Raw genomic sequence first — 19,492 nt, 5'->3', positions numbered from 1 at the left:
CAAGAGGCCCCGAGACAACTGCACCGGGTGCGGGCGGTCCTGGCGGTCCTGGCGCCGTTTTCACAGCAGGGCCTCTTCGAGCTGCCTACACTGGGCCTTGCTGCATCTCCCCGAAAGATCAGTGCCAACAGAGTGAGTGCCGCACACTGGCATCAGAACGTGCCGGTCTGTCGGAGAGAACTAACGGGAGCTCCTGGGGAAGGTTTTGGTGACATGCGGCGCTTGGGGACTACCAAATAGGTCAGAGAAAACCTTAGCCGACACTTCTGGGGAGTGTGGTGCTGGCCCTCGTCCCCATGTCTGCTGCCAGGGATGTGCTGTGGCAGGTGGTCCCCAGAGGCTGGCCCGGACCAGCCTCCAGGACAAGGACCACAGCCTGGAGCTGCAGAGAGCAAAGCCGGGAGGTGGCCAAGTCCCCGTGGCCATCTGGCCACCAAGCACCGCCACACCTGTTGAGCCACTACCCGGAGCACCCACGTCTCACGGGTGAACACAACTCGCAGGTGAACGCAACTCACGGAGCATGAAGAAACCCAGCCGCGTCTGTCTTTCCTCAGACCCATGACGAGCATGAACTCAACCACCATCATAAGGCCATTGCTCCTTTTTCTTCCCCAAATGCACGTTAAAGAGTGGTTTTTAAACCAAAACAAAAAAGAAAATGCGCACAATCTCCGTGATTCATGGTGCAATGGAACACGCTGAACGACACCACCACATTTCCCCTGCAAATGACCGGGTGCCTGCGGCCACCTGCTGGGCGCGGCCAGCCGGTTCTTGGAGCCAAGGGCAGCTCGGCCATCGCTCAGAGGTCTGCCGGGTCCCGGGGCGCAGAGAGCCCAGTGACGGCAGCGTGAGGCTCTGCAGGGGCGACCTCGCCACGTGGGCAGAACCGGCATTTATCACGGCCCTCCTGCTCATTACGGCGGCCCCTGACAGGGGGCCATTACAATCAATTTTTATGTTTCTTATGTACTTTCTTTACCCAACATGCGTGGTGTTGTGTTTATTAGCCAGTGAAGACGAACACGGAGCGGGGTAGTGGGTGGTTTTGTCCTTCCATCAGAAATAACAAGAACTGCAATTTTAACCCAACTCTTCACAACCGAACGGAAGGAAACCAAACGTTACGACCAGAACAAAATGTCAAGGCGTGCTCTGGATTTTCGCGTCTGCAGTTAGGGAGGAAGACACGAGGCGTAGTGAGAGGGACCCCCCCTGTGGGCCGCATGGCGCCCTCTCTCCAGCGGCGCACACAGCCTGGGAGGCCTGAGCCTGGCCTGGGCGTGAGGACAGAGCTCAGCCGGCCCACGGCCCAGGGCAGGCTGGGCCCAATTCGGAAAGTCAGGAGTAGGCAGGCATCTCCCAAGTTCCAGAGAACCCCCATTACGTGTGCCAGGCATCAGAGTCCATGGCCATCAGGCAACTCCTCTCAGGAGCCCGCAAACCAAGGGCGGGTCCCTGCGCTGAACCACAGGAGGAGGGCGCTCAGACGAGGACCTCAGGTGATGGCGACGAAGGACATGCACTTGGGGACGTGCTGCCCGAGGCCAGTGCACAACATGCTGGCCCCGCCCCACCGGAGCGGGTGTCACTCACCTGGCGTCGGGCGTCTTCCCGCCGAGCAGCCTGATGGTGTGCAGACCCTGCTCACACGCAGACACCTCGATGGGCCCCAGGGGGCTGGCCACCATCCTGCGCCGCAAGTCACAGGCCCCGTCCATCCTGCCACGCACCTGGAGGAATGGTTTAGGGAGTGAGAAAGCACGTGGGGAAGAGCAGGGTCCGTTCTAAACACAACAGAAACCCTGATTATTTAAGACGGGAAACATCTTCCCAAGGTTCCCCCCATTCTGGGGATTTGCCTATATAATGCCACTTGTACAGTACGGTTACTTTGAGGACAGAAAGCCACCGTCACTCCCTAGAGTAACAACCAGGAGCAGTGAGCACCTCCTCCCCCTCCCTGCGGGACACGCTCCCTCCCCGGCTGGGCGTCACCGGAGGCTGAAACTTGGCCCGCTTGCAAAAAGCCCCCGATACCAAGCCCTCCTCCCTTCAGACCGCAACAGCGCAGTCACCACACAGGGTCTCGTGAACAAACCCTGAAGGCAGAACATGGGACCTGGAGAACGCGTGTCCAGCGATAAAGTCTCACCGAGGCCAGGGAACGGGCCCCACGGCACCTGTGTCGGGAGGCGGCCGGGAAGCACATGGCGCCCAAGTGGTGTGCTTGCTCTGGAAGGCCCTGAAATCCACGCACATTCACACAAACACACACGCGCATCAGGACGCCCCACGGGGCACCCTCCACACGGGCTCTGATAGGTGTTATCCTCGGCCAGCAGAGCGCAGGCTCAGAAAGACGCACAGATTCACTAAAAGCAGGGAGAAGCCAGGGAGGGGTTTGGGCAAGTTCCCATTTCACAAAAATCACTCTCACTCCAGGGAGGCAAGAAGTCGGTAGCTCGCAAGAGGGTTGCACAGCGACGGGCCCGCCTGGCCGTGCCCTTCCCCCGCTCTGCCGCCCAGCTGGGCCAGCCTCCCTTCTTATCCAAGCCCACATTTCCCAGAGTTCCACCTTCAAACGACCCAATCGCGCAGAATAAGCTGACACAGCTGGCCTGCCCATCCACATTGGGACCCCGCACGCCTGACCAGGACCCGCTGGCTCCTCCCCATCGCCATCTCTGCTTCTTTGTCCTGGAGACACTTCCAATGGCCTTGTCCCAAACTGTCACCCTACACATTACCACCAAGAGGGAGGTAGTCAGTGAAGGCCCTCACCCCCGTCCACCCTGACCCACCTGAGGCGGGTGGACCCCAGCACGCTTCCCCGACCAGCCTCGCCTGCCCTGCACACCTGCCTCTCAGGCAGCCCCGGATCCCATCACTGCTGCTCCCTCCCTCGGGCACGACCTCTTCCACAAGGAGCCTCAGCTCGCACCTACATGAGAAAGGGCTCGGACCCACCCTCCTGCGGGCTCTCCTACCCCTCCCCCATCCAAAAACGTGCTGACTGCTCATTGCTTCAGGGGCCACAGCCGGCAGTGAGCTGCAGTCCACGTGCCTACCCCACGGGGCAAGCCCCACAAGCCGACCCCACGGGCTGAGTCCCCCATGCCGACCCCATGTGCCCCCTGGTTCAGTGAGGCTCTGTGTGGACCAGCCCGAACACAGGTGAAGACTGGGTACCTGGGACGGCCTTAACCTTTGAGCTTGTCACCCAGGGTGCTCTCCTCCCCTCTGCAGAAGCTTATCCAACAGTGTCAAAATACAATCAGCGGATTTCTCCAAAGATACCTTGCAGGCAAGAGGGGCTGCAAGAAGTATTCCAAGTCATGAAAGCCAAGGACCTACATCCAAGATTGCTCTGTCCAGCAAAGCTTTCATTTAGAATGGGAGGGCAGATAACGTGCTTCCCAGATAAGGTCAAATTCAAGTTCATCATCATCACCAAGCCCTTATTAGAAATGTTAAAGGGACATATCTAAGAAAAAGAAGATAAAAAATACAAATAGTAAAATGACAACTTCACAACTATCAACAACTGAACCTAAAACAAAAACAAAAACTAAGCAAACAATAGAACAGGAATCACAGAAATGGAGATCCCAGGGAGGGTTATCGGTGGGGAGGGGGAGGGGGAGGGAAGAATGGGGAAGGGTACAGGGAATAAGAAACATAATTGGCAGGCACAAAATAGGTAGGAGTAGGTTAAGAACAGTGTAGGAAATGGAGAAGCAAGAATTTACATGTACGACCCACGGACACGCACTAAGGTGGAGGAATGATGGAGGTGGGGTACAGGGTGGAGGGAAATTAAGAAAAAAGTGGGACAACTGTAACAGCATAACCAATAAAATATATTTTCAAAAATTTAAGAAATGACCATTCTTCAAAAGCAGATGGCCACTACCCCTTCTCCCAGCTCCCTGGAGGCCTTGCCTCATTTGTTGAAACCAGAGTCAACAGCTGACCCCCCCACCCGGGACGTTTCCCGTTGTCCTGAGCCATAGCAAGTCGGCATCCCTCGGAAGTCAGAGGTGTCACACGCACACACACGGGCTCAACTGTGTGTCCCCACCCAGGGCGAGGGCTCAGCTCTCTGTTCTCCAGGGTATGCTCCCAGGGGGGTGCTCAGAGGAGGGTTCTGGGGCCCAGTGGGCAGACTAGACACACCACCCCCACTCCGAACCCCAGGAACATGCAGCCCGAGTGCCAGCGTGTGAAAGCTCGGAGCAGTCTCATGGCAAAACCAGCTTTGCCGTGAGACTTAATGTTTGTTTGCGCAGCTTTGAAAAAGCGTCCCCCACAACCGGGGCCTCCCGCCGGGTCTCTGCTCGGAAGCACTGGCCCCAAAGGGCCCCGGACTGTCACTCAGCAGATCTGGGCTCAGGAGCCCTGGCTCAGGCCCCAGATCAGGAGCCTGACAAGCCACAGCCCACTGCAAGCGGGGCTCCAAACGGCAGGTCTCAGAAGGTGGAACCAGCTAATTTAGGCACAAAAGCAATTTACTGAAAGGCTGTCCCATAACCCTCAGAACTTCTGGGAAGGCTGGGGAAGCCGGCTCAGAAAACTGCAGGAACCAAGGCTGGCCACAGTCCAAGGGCGGCCAAAACCAAGCCTCAGGAAACACCTGTGGGGATGGCCGGGGGCTGTGGGCATGCAGCTGCCGCTGTTGCCCCTGTCGCCCCTGGAAACAGGATGCTGCTGCCACCGCCAATCCCCCGCCGCCCGGCTGCCCCACCACGTGCTTCTGGTTCCAGGCCCAGACGGGAGCCCAGAGCTGGCTTGGGGGCCAGGCCAGCGCCCACCTGAGCTGGGTGGCAAGGGAAGGGACAGCTTCCTGGAGAGGCGGCTGTGCCACGTGGGCCCCGAAGGAGGCCGGGGACCCCGCCCTGCCACAGGCTCGGAAGCCAGCACGAGCCCCACTGGGAGGAATAGGGAACATTCTAGTCCACGCCCCTTCCCAGGTCTCAGCTTTCTGATCAGTCCATAGGGGTGACACCAGGGACTCTTCTGGTCCCCAGTCTGCTCTGTGGGCCAGACTGGAGAACCCAGGGAAAGCTGAGAACAGCCCGGGCAGGCCAGGGCCTGCGTCCCCCACTGCGCACACCCAACTGTCACCCATGCCACAGACGGTCAGGGAGACACCTCCAGGTGTGCAGAGGAGGCACCAGCAGCAGGTCAGGGGCTGGGCCACAAAGGTGACTGAGGACACGGGGCACCAGGGGCCACCTCGGGCTTCACTCACACGTCCCGGTGGCTGGGCTCCGGCCCCAGGCAGGACTGGCTGATTGCAGACGCAGTCACCAGCTCTCTGGGCTCTGATTGGAACGCGGTGGAGAAGGGCCACCAGCCAGCGCTGGCGTGGCTTGAGCTGGAACAGCTGTCTCCCAACCAACCAGTGCACAGCTCGCCAGCACCTGCATTTCTGAGCTGGGCCTGCCCACCGCCAACCCTGTCCTGCCCAGCAACCCAGCGTTGCCCCCAGTCCGCCCGGCCAGAGCTCCGGCCACGGTCAGGCTGCCCTCATTGCATCCAGCCCAGCCCCGAGAACTGCGCGGCCACAGGAACCAAGGCCACCGAGTCCATCACGAAGCGAGGGTGGCTCCACCTGCATCACACCGAGAACCAGAAACGGGCCGTCGGTTGAGAGGCCCCAGGTCAGAGTTCCAAGCAAGCGCCCGTCACTGGTCGTCTGGTCACGAGACGTCAGAGGGAGCGGCTCCTTAGACTTCCTGTTGGTTCAGCAGAATGAAAATCAAACCCACTTCAGCTCCCCCGATGGGAAGGCTCACTGGGGCCCCCTCCCCCTCGACTGTGGCCTGGGACCCAGGGCCCGGCTCCCGCAGGACGGGCCTGGCCGAGCAGGGCTGTCACCGGCGCTTCCGGGTTGCTGGGCCCGTAGCAGCAGCCTCACTGGTCAAAGACAACGCGCCGTAACCCGCCGACTGGCTGCACTGCCAAAAAAGAGAAAAGCAGCCATTCAAGTGCAGTTCTCCACCACCCCTGCCAGAGGTGGCCCTGGGGCTCCGCGGACACCGGGGCACGGTGCTCTCCTGCAGGCAGCAGGGGCAGGGGTCCTCGCACAGGGGACGGCGAAATCAGCCGTCTGCTGAATCCCACCACGTCACTGACACTGCGTCCCCAGGAAGGGAGCGTGGGGCCGTTTGGCATGGCAGGCAGTGCGTGGTGATGGGAAGCCCAGGCTCAAGTGGCAGGTGTGCTTGTCACACGTGCCACGGAGCTGGCAGGCCGGCCGCAGGGTGGGGCTGGCTCCTGCAGACTCCATGGCGTACTGCAGATGGTGGCAGGCCCTGCGGAGACTGGAAGCCGGCAGCATGTGGATGGAGGCTCCACGGTAGATGGACACACCGGGGAGGGAGCGCGTCTCAACCCAGACTGGTGGGAGGTGACGGCGGAAGGGCAACAAAGCCAGACACTCGCGGGGCGGCCACACGCAGGGCGGCACGAAGAAGTGCTGGCATCCGACAGCATGGGGGACAACGGCCCCCGCCCCTGACACCCCGTAAGGCGCCGCTCCCCGCTCCCCGCTCCAGGGGCCGAGCCAGGACTGGGCTCCGATGACAAAGCCCCACCAGGTCGCTTGCCCACCCCCACCCAGTTGTGAGCCTGACCCCAGGAAGTCAGCCACGAAGGGAAAAGGCCCTCCAGACACACGCTCAGCCCTGGCACCAAGTCCAGGGCCAGGCAAGCTCCCCTCATCCGTGGGGGCCTGACGGGAAGGCCCCAGTGGGTCGAATAGCAGCTGCTATGGGGGAGCAGGGACACACTCTGGGGGAGACGTGAGCAGCTGAGCGTCTTTGGAGAAAATGACGTGCACGGAGACCTGAGTGATAATTAGGAGCCGGCAGGGAGAAGGTGCAGGTGCGAAGCTGGTTGAGATGAACGCAGGGGCCTGGAGGCAAGTGAGCAGGCCGGGGAAGCTCAGAAAGACACACAGCCAAGGGCTGCCACACAGCCTGTGAGGCCAGCACTGAACCCGGCTTTGTGCCTGAGAGGGCCTGGACTTTAAAACACACTACGGTCCTCTGGGTCGTGACCTGACGGTGCGAGCCATGGGCACTGTGCACTGTTAGATGTCCACCGAGGGAGTGGGAGGAGCCCCTTGTGTTCACACCGGCGTCCTGGGGACGTCGGCTCCTGCTAGGGCTGTGGAAGCCTAGCCAACCCACCTCTGCGTGCCCGCGTGCGCGCAGTGAACACTCACTGCAGACACGAGCCTATCACATGACTCATTCGATCTCATTCCAGGGGAACCCCAGGATAACGAGAGGCTGTAGTTGAGGGTAGGGGGTCTGATGGCCTAAGGAGTCCAGGAGGGCTTCCTGCAGGAGGTGTAGACATAGGAAAGCGAGAGACTTTTACTGGGGGATGATGGATGGAGGACAGGAGAGACTGTCACAGGTGAGTCACATGTTGAGATTCTCGGGCAAGAGCCCAGGGCATCTCGGGAACCTGAGGAAGCTCCCACGGCCCCGTTCCTGAACCTCTGCCAGCAGCCCTGCTCACACCGTGCTCACACCATGCAAAACTGCAGGTTCTCACAGCCCCACCGTCTCCGGTAGATCTGGACCTGCAGCCCTGGCCGCTGGCCTGGGTTTCTCAGGGTTCCTCGGGCCCTGAGGGCCAGCAGCTGGCTCCCCTGCCCCCCAACTCTCAGGAGCACGAACCCCGCCATCCACATCCCAGCCGTGCAGAGCCGACAGGCCAGCTCCTGCTTCGTAGGCTGGCAGCCACCCTGAGCCATAGGAGTGCTGACATTAATTGGTGGCAGAAAAAAATGGATTTTTCATGCCTGTTTGGAGACCTCTGAAAAAATGAAGTGAGTTTCGTTTCATCTCCCTTTTAACATGAACGGCGTTTAATGTTCAAATTAGGCAGCTGGCGCCAGAGGCTGGGTTCCCACTGGATGAAAAGCAGGAAACCCGGAGACACACTTGTCGTCCTCCTCCTCCCCGTGCGGCTCTCCGGGCGCGCACGCCTGTCTAAAAACCGCCCTTCCGGAACCCTCCGCGCGGCGCTGCGCCTTCCCCTTTTAACCATCTCTGGCCTCGGGGCCCCGAGCTGGAGAGCATGGGGAGGGGTGAGAAGGAAGACCGGGCCAGCCTTCTCGAATGCACCACAAACAAAGCACCTGGCCGCTTGCTTTGTCACCTGCCCCCGGTCGGCGGGCCCTGGGGCTGGGCTCCAGGCCTCCCTGGGGCTTCCCTGTCACAGGGGCCTGGGTGTTTCCCATCAGCCCTGTGTGTGCTGGGGACCCGCGGGCACCGGGAAGACCTGCCCACGAAAGGAGCACCGAGTCACTGCCTCGTGACACCAGCAGCCACTGGGAAGCGAACACGAGTCCTGCACACTCCCTGCTGGGCAGAGAACGAGAAAAAAAGCACCAGGAAGCACCTCTGGTCCTAGGGCCTCTATGGAGCTCAGCCCACTGATCGACTGGGCGGGTCGACCCCTGGGACAGGGAGGATACTTTGCACCTGTCCCCGACGTCCCCGCCACGGGAGAGGTGCAGAGGGCGTGACCCCACACAGGTGAAAGGAGAGTAGGGATGCTGGGGAGCACAGGACGTGGCCGTGACCCCCTCACAGTGCCCGTGGGGCCGCCGTGGCACAGGCCACAGTCAACGAGGGACGACCAGGGCACGCTTGGCCTCCTGAGTGCTAACGACCAGAGTGTCCCGAGCACACTAGGTGGGCTTCGCCCCAGAAAACACTGGTGTTGCTGTCTGTGCTGCCCACTTAGAACGCACCCCAAGGCTGTGCAAACGTCACCGCGTCCACTCACCAACCTGCACACGATGTGGGCAGCAGCCCCAGCCATCACGCCCCACCCCAGAGGCGGCCGGGGGCCCTCCGACAGGAGAGTGGAGGAACCATGGTGTGCCAGACAAGGCACCTGATGCGGCGCCGAGAGGCAGCGCCAGCCTGGGCCACGGAGAGACACAGCGGAGCCTGCAGCGCACGTGGCTGAGGGCGAGAAGCCCGTCTGAAAGGGCTGACTGCTGTGTGATCCCTGCCCCGTGGCACCTGCAATGGGCAAGTCTTGGGGCCCAGTAAGGAGATCAGTGTTGCCAGGGCCAGGGTGGGGTGAAGGAGGAGGGCAGCGGATGCCTGGGGCAGTGAAGCCTTCTCTGGGAGGCGTTCCGATGGCGGGTGCGGGCCGTGACACATGCACCCACACCCTTAGGACACCAACCGTGAGGCCCAACAAACTGTGCACGCCGTCCCTGCCAGCGAGGGTGGGTGATGGGGGGCTGCAGGGGGGCCAGGGGTGGAATGCGGAACTGTCACTCCTGCTCGATTTTGTTATGAACTCCAAAAACTGCTCAAAAAGTTTTGTTGGGGTGAAAGGGGGGATTCCAAATAGGTCCCCCACCTGCTGGGCTCCCAGACCCCAGGGGCTAAAAACCCTGCCCCCCGCACCCTGGGCGGCCCCTGCTCTGGGAGGGGCTGTGGGGGGAACGGGGGAACAGCGCCGCTCCAAGGCACCGTCTGGCCACTCTTTCCTGGCAACTCACTGAAGTGAGAAGTCTGGGTGCCAGTGGGGGAAAATCTCCCCTTTGACCACAGAAGGGCCCCTCTGCCCCTCCCAGAGCAGACCCACAGTGAAGAGGAGCCAGTCTGCAAACACAAGTGAGCCACACACCTCCAGGAGGGGCTTACCTTTCGGGGAGCAGAATGAGGCATGCACAGGGGCAGATACCCGAGGGGGGCCTGGGACGGAGCAAAGACACCTTCGTTCAGCAGGACACTCTGTTGCCAGCTTCTGCCCCTAGAGATGCTGGGGCCTCAGCCCATGGCACGTGGTGGCCGCACCCAGGTGGGGCATCCACACCCACCAAGCAGATCACACGCACAGCGATCCCCAGGTGCCCCGGCCCTGAGCTGGCCGGTCTTGCTCCCCACCGTCGACGGGCAAGCCCTGTGGCCCCTGGGGCCCTGGCCCACCCCCTTGTCTCAGCCACCACCACAATAATCAGCATGCGGGCACAAACGCTCCTGGAGTTTCTGACACACAGGCTGGGGAAGGCCAGCCGCGCCCCAGGGCCAGGGCCGGGCCTGGCACCTCGTGGACCAGAAGGAAGCCCTCCTGGTCCCTGGGCATGAATGAGTGTCCCCACATCTCCCTACGGAGCCTTCTCAGTGAGACGTGAGGCATGATTTATGGCAGGGCGTCCTCGTGTTCCAGACATGCTCCGGCGGCCAACATGCGCGGGTCCTTGATGGCGCGAGGCTCTGGGAGGGACAGACACCATCCCCAAGGCAAGGCCGAGCTGCCACGAAAGGTGCTCTGCTTCTGAACAGTTAACGCGCGGCAGGAAATTTTATGTCCAAATTGGTTACCTTCTGCCCAGAACCTATCAGTGGCTTGATAACTTGGACATATAATTCTATACCTTTTACTCTTTAAACAATAATTCAATCGAATCCTGTGGCTGAAGCCAAGATTTCCAGACCGAAAGTGCACTTCCCATTTGATTAAATACTAATAAATGCAAGAATAAAATACCAGGCCTTTGTCTTAGAGTGAATTCTTCAAAACCATAGACTTCGAGAATTAATTATTCCTCTGGAGAAGACGGCAGGCTCTTCCCCTCACAGACGGCCCTGCCGACTCCGAGTCTTAATGAGCCCCGTTAAATCATGATTCACGGCGGCTGCAGCCGCGTGGCCTAACATCACACCCAGGTTCCCTGACTCCAGGTGACCTGCCAGCTGGGGGAGTGGGGGCTGCTTCTGAAGTCACCGCCCACGTGGCTGGTTTCGGTGAACCGCACTGCACTAACAGTTCTTTGGAACAATCGGCAAACTCCACAGCCTTCTTCACGATGGAAAACACGGCCTGTGGTTCTTTCCCATCGAGTGAGCCGACTGCACTGGGGTGTGCTGTTGTGGACCGCTCTGCCTGGTTCTAGGAACTGTATCTCCACCCCCTGTGGCTAAGGGCGAGGGACGACCACCTCTGGAATGCGAGCCGCAGAAGACAAAGCTTGTCTCTGGTCGCAAACGCTGCCTCAGTTCCTCTCCCTGCCCCCGAAGCTTGGTGGGAAGTCAGTGACGGGTAAGACCCCTCACAGCGGGGCAACCTAAGCCAGACTCGATCACTTGGGAGGCCTTCATGGAAGGACTGCGGGGGGGGCGCTGCAACAAGGAGCAATGGACTCTCGCCCCACCCTCGGCTTTGACAAAGCCAGAGTCCCCATGTTCTCTGGGAGAAGTGCTTCCTGGCTCTAATCCCCTTAAGCCCGAATACCTGTTGGGGAGGGGTGCAGCTCCTTGCCTTGCTAGAGCGTGTCCTAGGGAAGAATCTGGCATCACAAAGACTTGCTGATAAACCTGTGAAGCCTGCTCTGCTAAGAGCCCTTTCATTCATATGACAAGGGTCTGAGAGGAAATGAGGATGTCTCCCCAAAGTTCTGCAACCCCCTTTCCTGACAGACACTGACTCAGACTAAGCCCTCAGATTTCTCTGAAATGTTACCTACTGTTTGATCCTTGCCGCCCTGTTTTCCTGTGTATTACAACCCAATAAAAGCCCTTAGAGGAAGGGGCTCAACGCCTTTCTCCCCTGAGAAACTGGCCCCTGCTCACGGCCTTTTTCCTCTGGGAAACCGGCCACCTCTCCTCCCCAAGCAGGTCACATCATGTCTCTGTCATGTTCACTCTCATCCGTGGCGGCCGGGGGGACTTGCGAGGAAAGTCGCCCCCACAGTTTGTGTTCCATTTTTCCCACGTAGCCCCACCTGCTCCACGCGGAGAGCTCAGCATCCTAACACTCGCTGCACTTGCAGGGCGGGGGCCTGGGCGCCTCGCCTCCCGACACAACCCAGAATTTGGGGGGAGACCGCCTGACGCTCCCTGTGCCCCCTCCAGCTCCGCCAGCCTCACGGCTCCTCGGGTCCTTCTGCTGAGACGCCCCCCCAGAGCACAACGCTTCCTCCACCTCCTCCCACGCGGGAAGGGAGGTGCGGGGAAGCCCTCGGGGTCCCCTGGAAGGGGGTTTTCACACTCCAGGCGAACCCCCGCTTTGGTCGGATGACCGACGGGTCGAGCAGGCCCCAGCTGGGACAGGCCACTGGACTCCCCCACAGGCTCCTGAAAGTGGGGGAGCCTCCGCCAGGGAGAAGGAAACAGACTCCCCAACACCAAAAACTTCTGGGAAGAGAGGTGTCAGCACCCTCCAGGTATTTAATTTACCGCTGTGAACCTGGTGGTCTAGGAAATGTTTCACCTCTGGTTCGGACCCTAAAACCCACGCTGGAGCAAAACAGAAAGGTTTACGCTGTCTCCCACCGTTGACACACACTGCAAGGCCCAGTGAGAGCAGAGCCGGGAGTACCTGGGGGACTGAAAGTTCTCTCCATTTGACGTAACGAGCACCAGCCAAATTCCAACAAGGGGCGCAGCAGGAAGAAATGGAGCCAGGGCGGTGATGACAAGGGACCCAGAAACTCGCTGCCACCTCACTGCTCACGGGAGTCTCCGCAAGTGCGCTTCCCACGGCCAGGCCATACAGACACGCCCGGGCTTCCTCTCGGGGGGCAGGGGACCCCGAGTCACTGGCCGTGGGTCCACATGCCCACGAAGGCCCAGGGTTCCACATGCCCCTCAGCAGGAACCCCAGGCAGGATTGAGGACCCAACTCAGCAGGAGGCTCTGTGGTGATCCGCAGAGCCGGCCAGGCGGCCTTCTCCTCGCAGGAAGTGCCCGTCAGGGTTCCGTCAGGCCCCCGCATCTGCAACCCCCCACCTGTGTCCTCCTCCATCGAGGCTGCCAAGGAGGTATCCCATGGGCACCCAAGAGTGCAATGAAGAGCAACAAGCCCGGCCCCCTCCACTGGGATCCGCACCCAACGGGAGGTGTCACCTGTGCAGAGGCTGGGGCTCAGCAAAGCTGGCGGAGGGTCTGGTGTCAGGCGCTCTGCACCGACGGCTCATCAGGATGCGCCGCTGCTCACCACACGTGGTCTCTCTCCCCAACACCACCGATGCCCCGGGCCTCGCAGCTCCGTCTTACTGGGTCTGCACGGGAACCCTGCAAGCACTTCAGGATTTGACCCCGCTTCAGAGACCGGGAAACTGAGGCTTACGGGGAGGTCCTGTCACCTGGTCCAGGACGCAAGCCACTGTGGTAAGACTGAAATCCTGACTCCTTCTGGCTTCTGGGCCCACCCCTTCACTATTTATTCACATCACCCAAAAAAAGACCCAAAGAAAAGGTTCAGAGAGGATCCCCTGAAAATTAAGACAACCACATTTATGGATGGGGTGAAGCCAAGCCAGTCTTCACGGAAGGAAGAGTTCTGAAGGGTGGGGTTCATGAAGGAGGTGCCTGTGAGTGGGGGGACTGGAGTGCCGGAGACACAGATGGAGAGCACGGGTCATGATTCTCCGCAGACATAACCGGAGAGCCGGGCAGATGGATGACCGGTGGGCGGCAGACAGAACCGTGGGACCAGGTGAGGCCTGGAGAGCGGCGTGAGGACAGGGACCTGGGGGGACACGACAGTGGTGGGGAACCACGCTGAGCAGGACAGCGAGCGCACCTGCTGCTCAGGGATTAGCCCAGGGGCCACTGCCGGGTCACCTGCCCTGGCTGCCGCAGGTCCCTCCTCAGGAAGGGGCCCTGGGAAGTTCCTGATCACATCACACCATCTGATCACAACGACGGGGAGCCACCATGCATAGGACAGGACCAGGGATGCAGAACGTTCTGGAATGTGTGGGGCCGTCCTGAACGAGCGGGAGTTATCAAGCAGCTTGCAGCACGCGCAAGTGCCCTGCCGCACACTTGACAGCAGACGGGACCTGCGGCGGAGCCCCCGCACACACAAGCACGGTTTTAGCGGACATGGGTTCTCAGGGCGGCAACTCCCTGCCACTCACGGGGAAGACACACCCACTGTCTCGGGAACTTCACAACAGTGGTCCGTCATGTCGGAAAAATCGAGGCTCCCACGTCAACGCCTACGGGACCACGGATCGCCACTCGGCAAACTGTCCGGGGCTCTCATGGAGCTGCTGGGCTCCAGGGGCACACCCCTGCGTGTCCACCGCGTCCCTGACGCGGGCCTGCCCCAGCACTTCCACTCTGAATGCCCGGGTTTCGTGTCCAGTGACCCTCTGGCACTGATGTCTTGCTTTAAGGCTCTTTTATTTATTTATTTTTTTTATTTAAAAGATTTTATTTATTTATTTATCTTTAGAGGGGAAGGAGAGAGGGAGAGAAACATCAATGTATGGTTGCCTGTTGTGAGTCCCCTGCTGGTAGTTAGCCTGCAAGGAACCGGCATGCAACCCAGGCATGTGCCCTGACTGGGAATCGAACCGCGATCGTCTGGTTCGCAGGCCCGCGCTCAATCCACTGAGCTACGTAAGGCTCTTTTAAATGGTCTACACAGGTAGACACTGCCCATGAACTTCACAGGAGGATTGGGAAGGGAAGATCAACTGTGTGCCTGTAAATGGGGCACCGTGTCTGGGGGGCTGAAAACCAGGAGGCAATGATGGACGGGAAGTTCCTGGCACACAGGTAAAGATCGGAGGCAAAATGCACCTATCAGAACCTTCCTTAAACTTAAAAAATTAACTAGCGTCTTTACCCTTGGGCATCTAAATGACTTAGTCACACAGGTCATTTAAAGTCTGCAGCGCTCAGACAAGGGACCTGCTAAGAATGGAATTGAGCCCCTGGCCCCAGAGCGGACAGATGTCTTGGTCCGCTGCAGCCTGAGCTCCATGAAGCTGAAGCGGGAAACCGCCGCAGAAACGGGGCCGCACACGGGCCCGCAGCACAACGGACGACGCCACCTTCCAAAGGCATTCCTGTTGCCAATGAGAGGAGCCACTTCGACTCAGTTTCACAAGCACAGCCACGCTCAGCAGAAACCGTCTCTTTAAATTTCAAGGAGGGCTCACATCGGGCTGTAACTCGCCTTGCAGCTACGATCCCACTGCCCCCTCGCCGCCCCCCACTCTGCTGTAGCACCATGTTCCATAAATACGTCTCCTGGACAAGCCAAGCTAATGCGGGTTAATTTTATTGTATTTCGGTGCTGTCTCACTGTTGTGCACAATTACCTTTATCATTTTATTGCCCAGGCAGAAAGCAATCAGAACAATTATTTGAAAACGGAGCTTTATAAATTCCAACTCACAGTGGCTGGCATTTTTGATAAAGCGGCAGCTTTATCTCGGGAAGCGGCAGGGCCAGGGGATAAATCACACATCAGTCAAGTGCGGCTGACCCCAAGTGCATTGCGCAATATCGCAAGTGCTTCCGAAGAAACTTTCCGGCGCCATCCATCATCCCTCATAATATGAAAACAGCTGCCCACCTGCAGAACAGGAGCTGGAGGATAATCACACAAAAAAGGAAAAACTCCAGCAGCATGGGCAAAGCCATCACCCAGCCTCCCTCTAAACTGGAGGCTGTGGTCCGTGCACGTAAACAAACAGCACTTTACAGTGACTCTAAACACCCGTGTTCGTATTCGTCGGCTCTGTTCTCACCGCGAACGAAAGTCGGGGTTAGCGTCCCTCAGAGAATGGGGGCCACCCTCGCCTCCGTGCGTCGCCGCATCCTGTTTGGACCCCGCTGCTCTCGAGGCCCGCTGTCTCCGTGGGGTCCATGCAGGTAGCTGTGGACACAGCCTCTGCATCTGTTCTCTGGGCCTGGTTTCCCCCCAAAATTTATTGCTAAAGAAAAGAAAAAAAAAAGAATGTAATTTGACTTGAAAGCCAGGAAAAAAGGGAGGAATCCTGCGGTCCCCACATCAGGTTTCCCTACGCTAATTCCAGGTGGCAGGGAGCGCCGAGGTGACACAGGGCCCCGGGAAGGCAGCTGGCCCGGTCCCCAACCACATCATCGTCACGGGGCGAAGCCGCCTGGGACCCGGCTGTCCGCAGGGGCCCCACGGCCCCAGCACATGCTGCCCGTACCCGGTTTCACCGGCCTCTGTGAGACAAATATAAAACCACCGTGGGGTCGCTGGCTTCCCTCTCGTCAGAAAGCAGACCTGCCGGGGGGAGAACGCTCCGCACCCCTGTGCAGGGGGCCCCGTGACCAGGACCGGGGAAAGGGTTAGCTGGGTAGGACTGAAATTTACTGGCTACATAGGCCTGGCACCGGGACAGGTGCTTTACATACATTATCTCATTTACTCCTCCCAGCAACCCTCAGGTAGAGCAGATTACCTGCAGTAGATGAGAAAACAGATTGAGATGCTCAGTAACTGGCCCGAGGGCACAGCATGTAGGTGGCAGGTGGGTATTCAAGGTCAAAGCCAACAGACTTCAGAACCTAGACCTCTGTCAAACGCACAGCCCTGTCCACTCTGTATTTGTCAGCACGAGTGCCACCGAGCCTCCCCGGGGCCTGGGTAACTCTCCAGGGCAGAAGCCTTGGCGTGGGGCATCCACCCACACGGGCTGCCTCACCTCACGGCCCACCAGGACACAGCGCAGTAGCCTGCCTGTCACCGCAGGGCGGGACAAGGTCTGGGCGCTCGTGAGCACGCCCACTGATTTCCAGTCTTCATGGGACAGGGACGGACAACCACCACCAGCTAATTGGTATCACCCTTCGCCCCCAGCAGCCCCCACTGCAGCAGAAACCCTCCTGGGAGTGGGGTCAAGTCTCAGACCCCACCTCACAGACACCCACGGAGACACGCCCTGCTTCCACGCCGCCCAGCACCAGGCCTCGGGGACCAGTTCCGCACGAGTCACACACGCAGCATCCGGCCTCGTAAAGGGTTTCACGCTCACCCGACCGATTTTCACTACGTCTTTTTACAACAAAGGGAAGGAAGACTCCATGAATCCCACAGAGGTAAAAAACAGCAATCTGACCAAAAATGGGAATGAAAATAAAATGGGTTAATAAAAAACAAGACAAACACCCCTGAATGCACAGAGAACACCAGGACAGGAAATTATTATTCTTCACATAAAATAATGTTAGAGGTCCCTCACTGTTTTACTTCCTCTCAATACAAACATTTGGGTATTTGAGAAATAAGCTCATTAACAGGTCCACCTGTCCTGACAGAAATGACTTCCCGCTTGCCTGCTCCAGGCCCAGGGTCAACCGGAGCCCCCACGAGTCGCTGAAAGGACGCTGCAGACCACGCGGCCGCCGAGCCCGAGGAGGACCAGTCTTCTTCACAAGGAGGGTTCTGCGGGTCAGCCCCCGCCGGCCCTGCAACCGCAGCACGGCGGCACGGGTTTGCCGGAGTCTGCGTGGAAGAGCCCACGCGTACGTGAGCGCAAGCAGATGACGAGCACCGGTGCCCCTGTCCCTGGGGGAGTGGCGAGCACAGGAAGCTGCAGGCTCGGATGCGACCGTCGTGACGGATTCGAACTGGAGGTGTCGGGAAACGAGACGGACAGCGCACAGAAACTTCCCTGCAAGTCCACGACTCTTCCAAACAAAACGCAAAACAAGCGAACCCACTGCACCGGAATCTGCGTACACTTGGGGTCTGCCCTGTCCCCACGGCCGGGCAGTGGGGGGCCCGGGAGATGGAACAGACGGGGGAGATGGATGGGGAGCGTGAGAAGGTCTGCAGGGCCCCCTTGGTCCCTCACTGCACGGGCATTAACATTCGCGATGGAAACCCTCGGTGGCCTCAGGGACTCGAGACCACAGTGCTGCGTGTTTGCCGCTGAGCCCTGTGGGCACCGAGGTCCAGCTCCAGGGAGAAGACGTGCGTTGTGGCTGGGAAGGAAAAAGGTTAAATGGATCATAAATTAGGATCAGGGCCAACTGGCCAGCAGCTGTCTATCTTCATAAATCAGACTCAGAGGCACGTCCTCCTGCCTAGAGTCTGACGCCGCCCAAGACACTGGCTCGAGAACCTCATCCCACCAGGCCCCTCCAGCCACACTCGAGGGGGCAATAGCGACAACATCAGGACTGCTACATTCAGGCGGAGCCCTTCGAAGGGAAAGGGTACCGCCGTGTGGGGGCTGATTTGAAGCAACTCGGCCCACCACCACCCTGGCGGAGGTTCCTCCCTGTGCTTTCTCCAGGAACACTGAGGCCGCGGGGACAGGCAGCCTCGGCACCTCACCCTGGACTAGACGGTGTCTGGCGGGACAGAACCTGGGAGGGCCTGGCTAAGCCCCTGAACCTGGAGTGGGGCCCTGGCCGGGCCACCTGGCGCAGGTGGATGCAGTGGCCAGGGACAGCCACCTGCGTTTTATTTGGACATTTTTATAAGGAAGCCAGAGGTTGAAGGCACACCCAGGAAAACCACACGAGTTTATATCTCGCTAAAATGTTAGGTCCCTCGGGCCCAGGCATTAACCTGGTGGTGAAGGCGGTCTCTCCCTAGCTGGTCGCTCATTCGACCTTCACAGGTCGCTGGCCGCACTCACTGGACGGGGGACGCGACTCAGTATTGTGATGGCCGCTCTGGGGAGGGGGGGGCAGGAGGAAGATCGTAACAACGAAAATTCCAGACACTCGAGTTTCCTTAAGTAGTCACAAAACAACTTCCCGTTCGTAAGGAAGCTCGACCTGAAGGGAATGAAGCACCTGTTTTCTTTTCTTAAAAACAGCGAGGATCAACCTAAAAGAAAGGCCGCGTGGCCCCTCTCACTCTGCCCGCAGAGCCCCCCAACCCCACCCCGCGCTCGGGAGGTCTGCCAGCGCCACCCCCACCACGCGGACCTCCAGGGACTCACAGGCAGCATCAATCTTGTCGGCGCCGTCCTGCTGGACACGGGGGGGACCCAGACTGTCCCGTGGAGGCTTTGGGAATGGCGTTACATTCTCTGTGACCAGACACAGGGCCGTTGCCACAGGACCGAACATCCCGGTGACGCCCTGATGTCCTTTCACCACGCGAAGACGCTCTGCCTAGGAGACGGGGAGACAGAATCTGCTGGAAGGAGATAAGCCCGCGAGGGGACCCTGTGCCACCCTCCCAACCTGACACCGAGCGTGTGTCCCTGTTATCACACTGCGCCTCCACGGTGGCGGCGCAGGGATGGGGAGGACTCCTGGGAACGGTTCCAGAACCCCGGAGGCGGCCCGGGCAAGAGAGACAAGGAACATGTCCTTTCTCTACAAGCGAATGGGCATCTGAAAGCGCGGTGGCTCACCCGCCGCCTCCAGCACATGGCAGTCAGGGAGCAGACGGCAGGAAGGCTCTCCCAGCTGGGCCCACAAAAGCTCCGGCTTGTGGGGGTAGAAACGCCCTGAACATTCACAAGCGCTCCCCTCTCACAAGCAAACCCAAACACCTAACTACCACGTGACTATTTACAGTTTCCAAAATAACTGGCCTAACCCGGTTGTACGAAGCAGACATTTGCACATGCAGAGGAAACTCCTGCCGGATGCCAGCACTGGGGGCGGCACTCGTTTGGCCTTGACCCAGGGGCCGCGGAGACCTGCCACTCTCAGCCATTTCCACCGTAAAGTCAGGGAGAAGCTCGTCTCATTCACAA

General features: G+C 59.4%; 1 protein-coding gene across 1 annotated transcript in view; it reads right to left on the bottom strand.

Annotated features, from left to right (window-relative positions):
- MGMT (O-6-methylguanine-DNA methyltransferase) overlaps positions 1–18,855 on the bottom strand; it is a 128,991-nt gene extending 110,136 nt beyond the window's left edge. The window contains 2 exon segments of the mRNA XM_037051210.1: positions 1,600–1,736; positions 18,725–18,855. Of these exon segments, the coding sequence (XP_036907105.1) occupies positions 1,600–1,736; positions 18,725–18,733 (146 nt within the window). The 5' untranslated portion in view covers positions 18,734–18,855.
- Positions 18,856–19,492: the final 637 nt, after the last annotated feature.

Source organism: Sturnira hondurensis, unplaced genomic scaffold (assembly GCF_014824575.4).
Source record: "Sturnira hondurensis isolate 20B ecotype Veracruz unplaced genomic scaffold, ASM1482457v3 Scaffold0007208, whole genome shotgun sequence".
In the NCBI taxonomy this organism is placed as follows: Eukaryota; Metazoa; Chordata; class Mammalia; order Chiroptera; family Phyllostomidae; genus Sturnira; species Sturnira hondurensis.
Note: the sequence above shows the minus strand (reverse complement) of the source record. Positions and strands in the feature narration are given on the sequence as shown.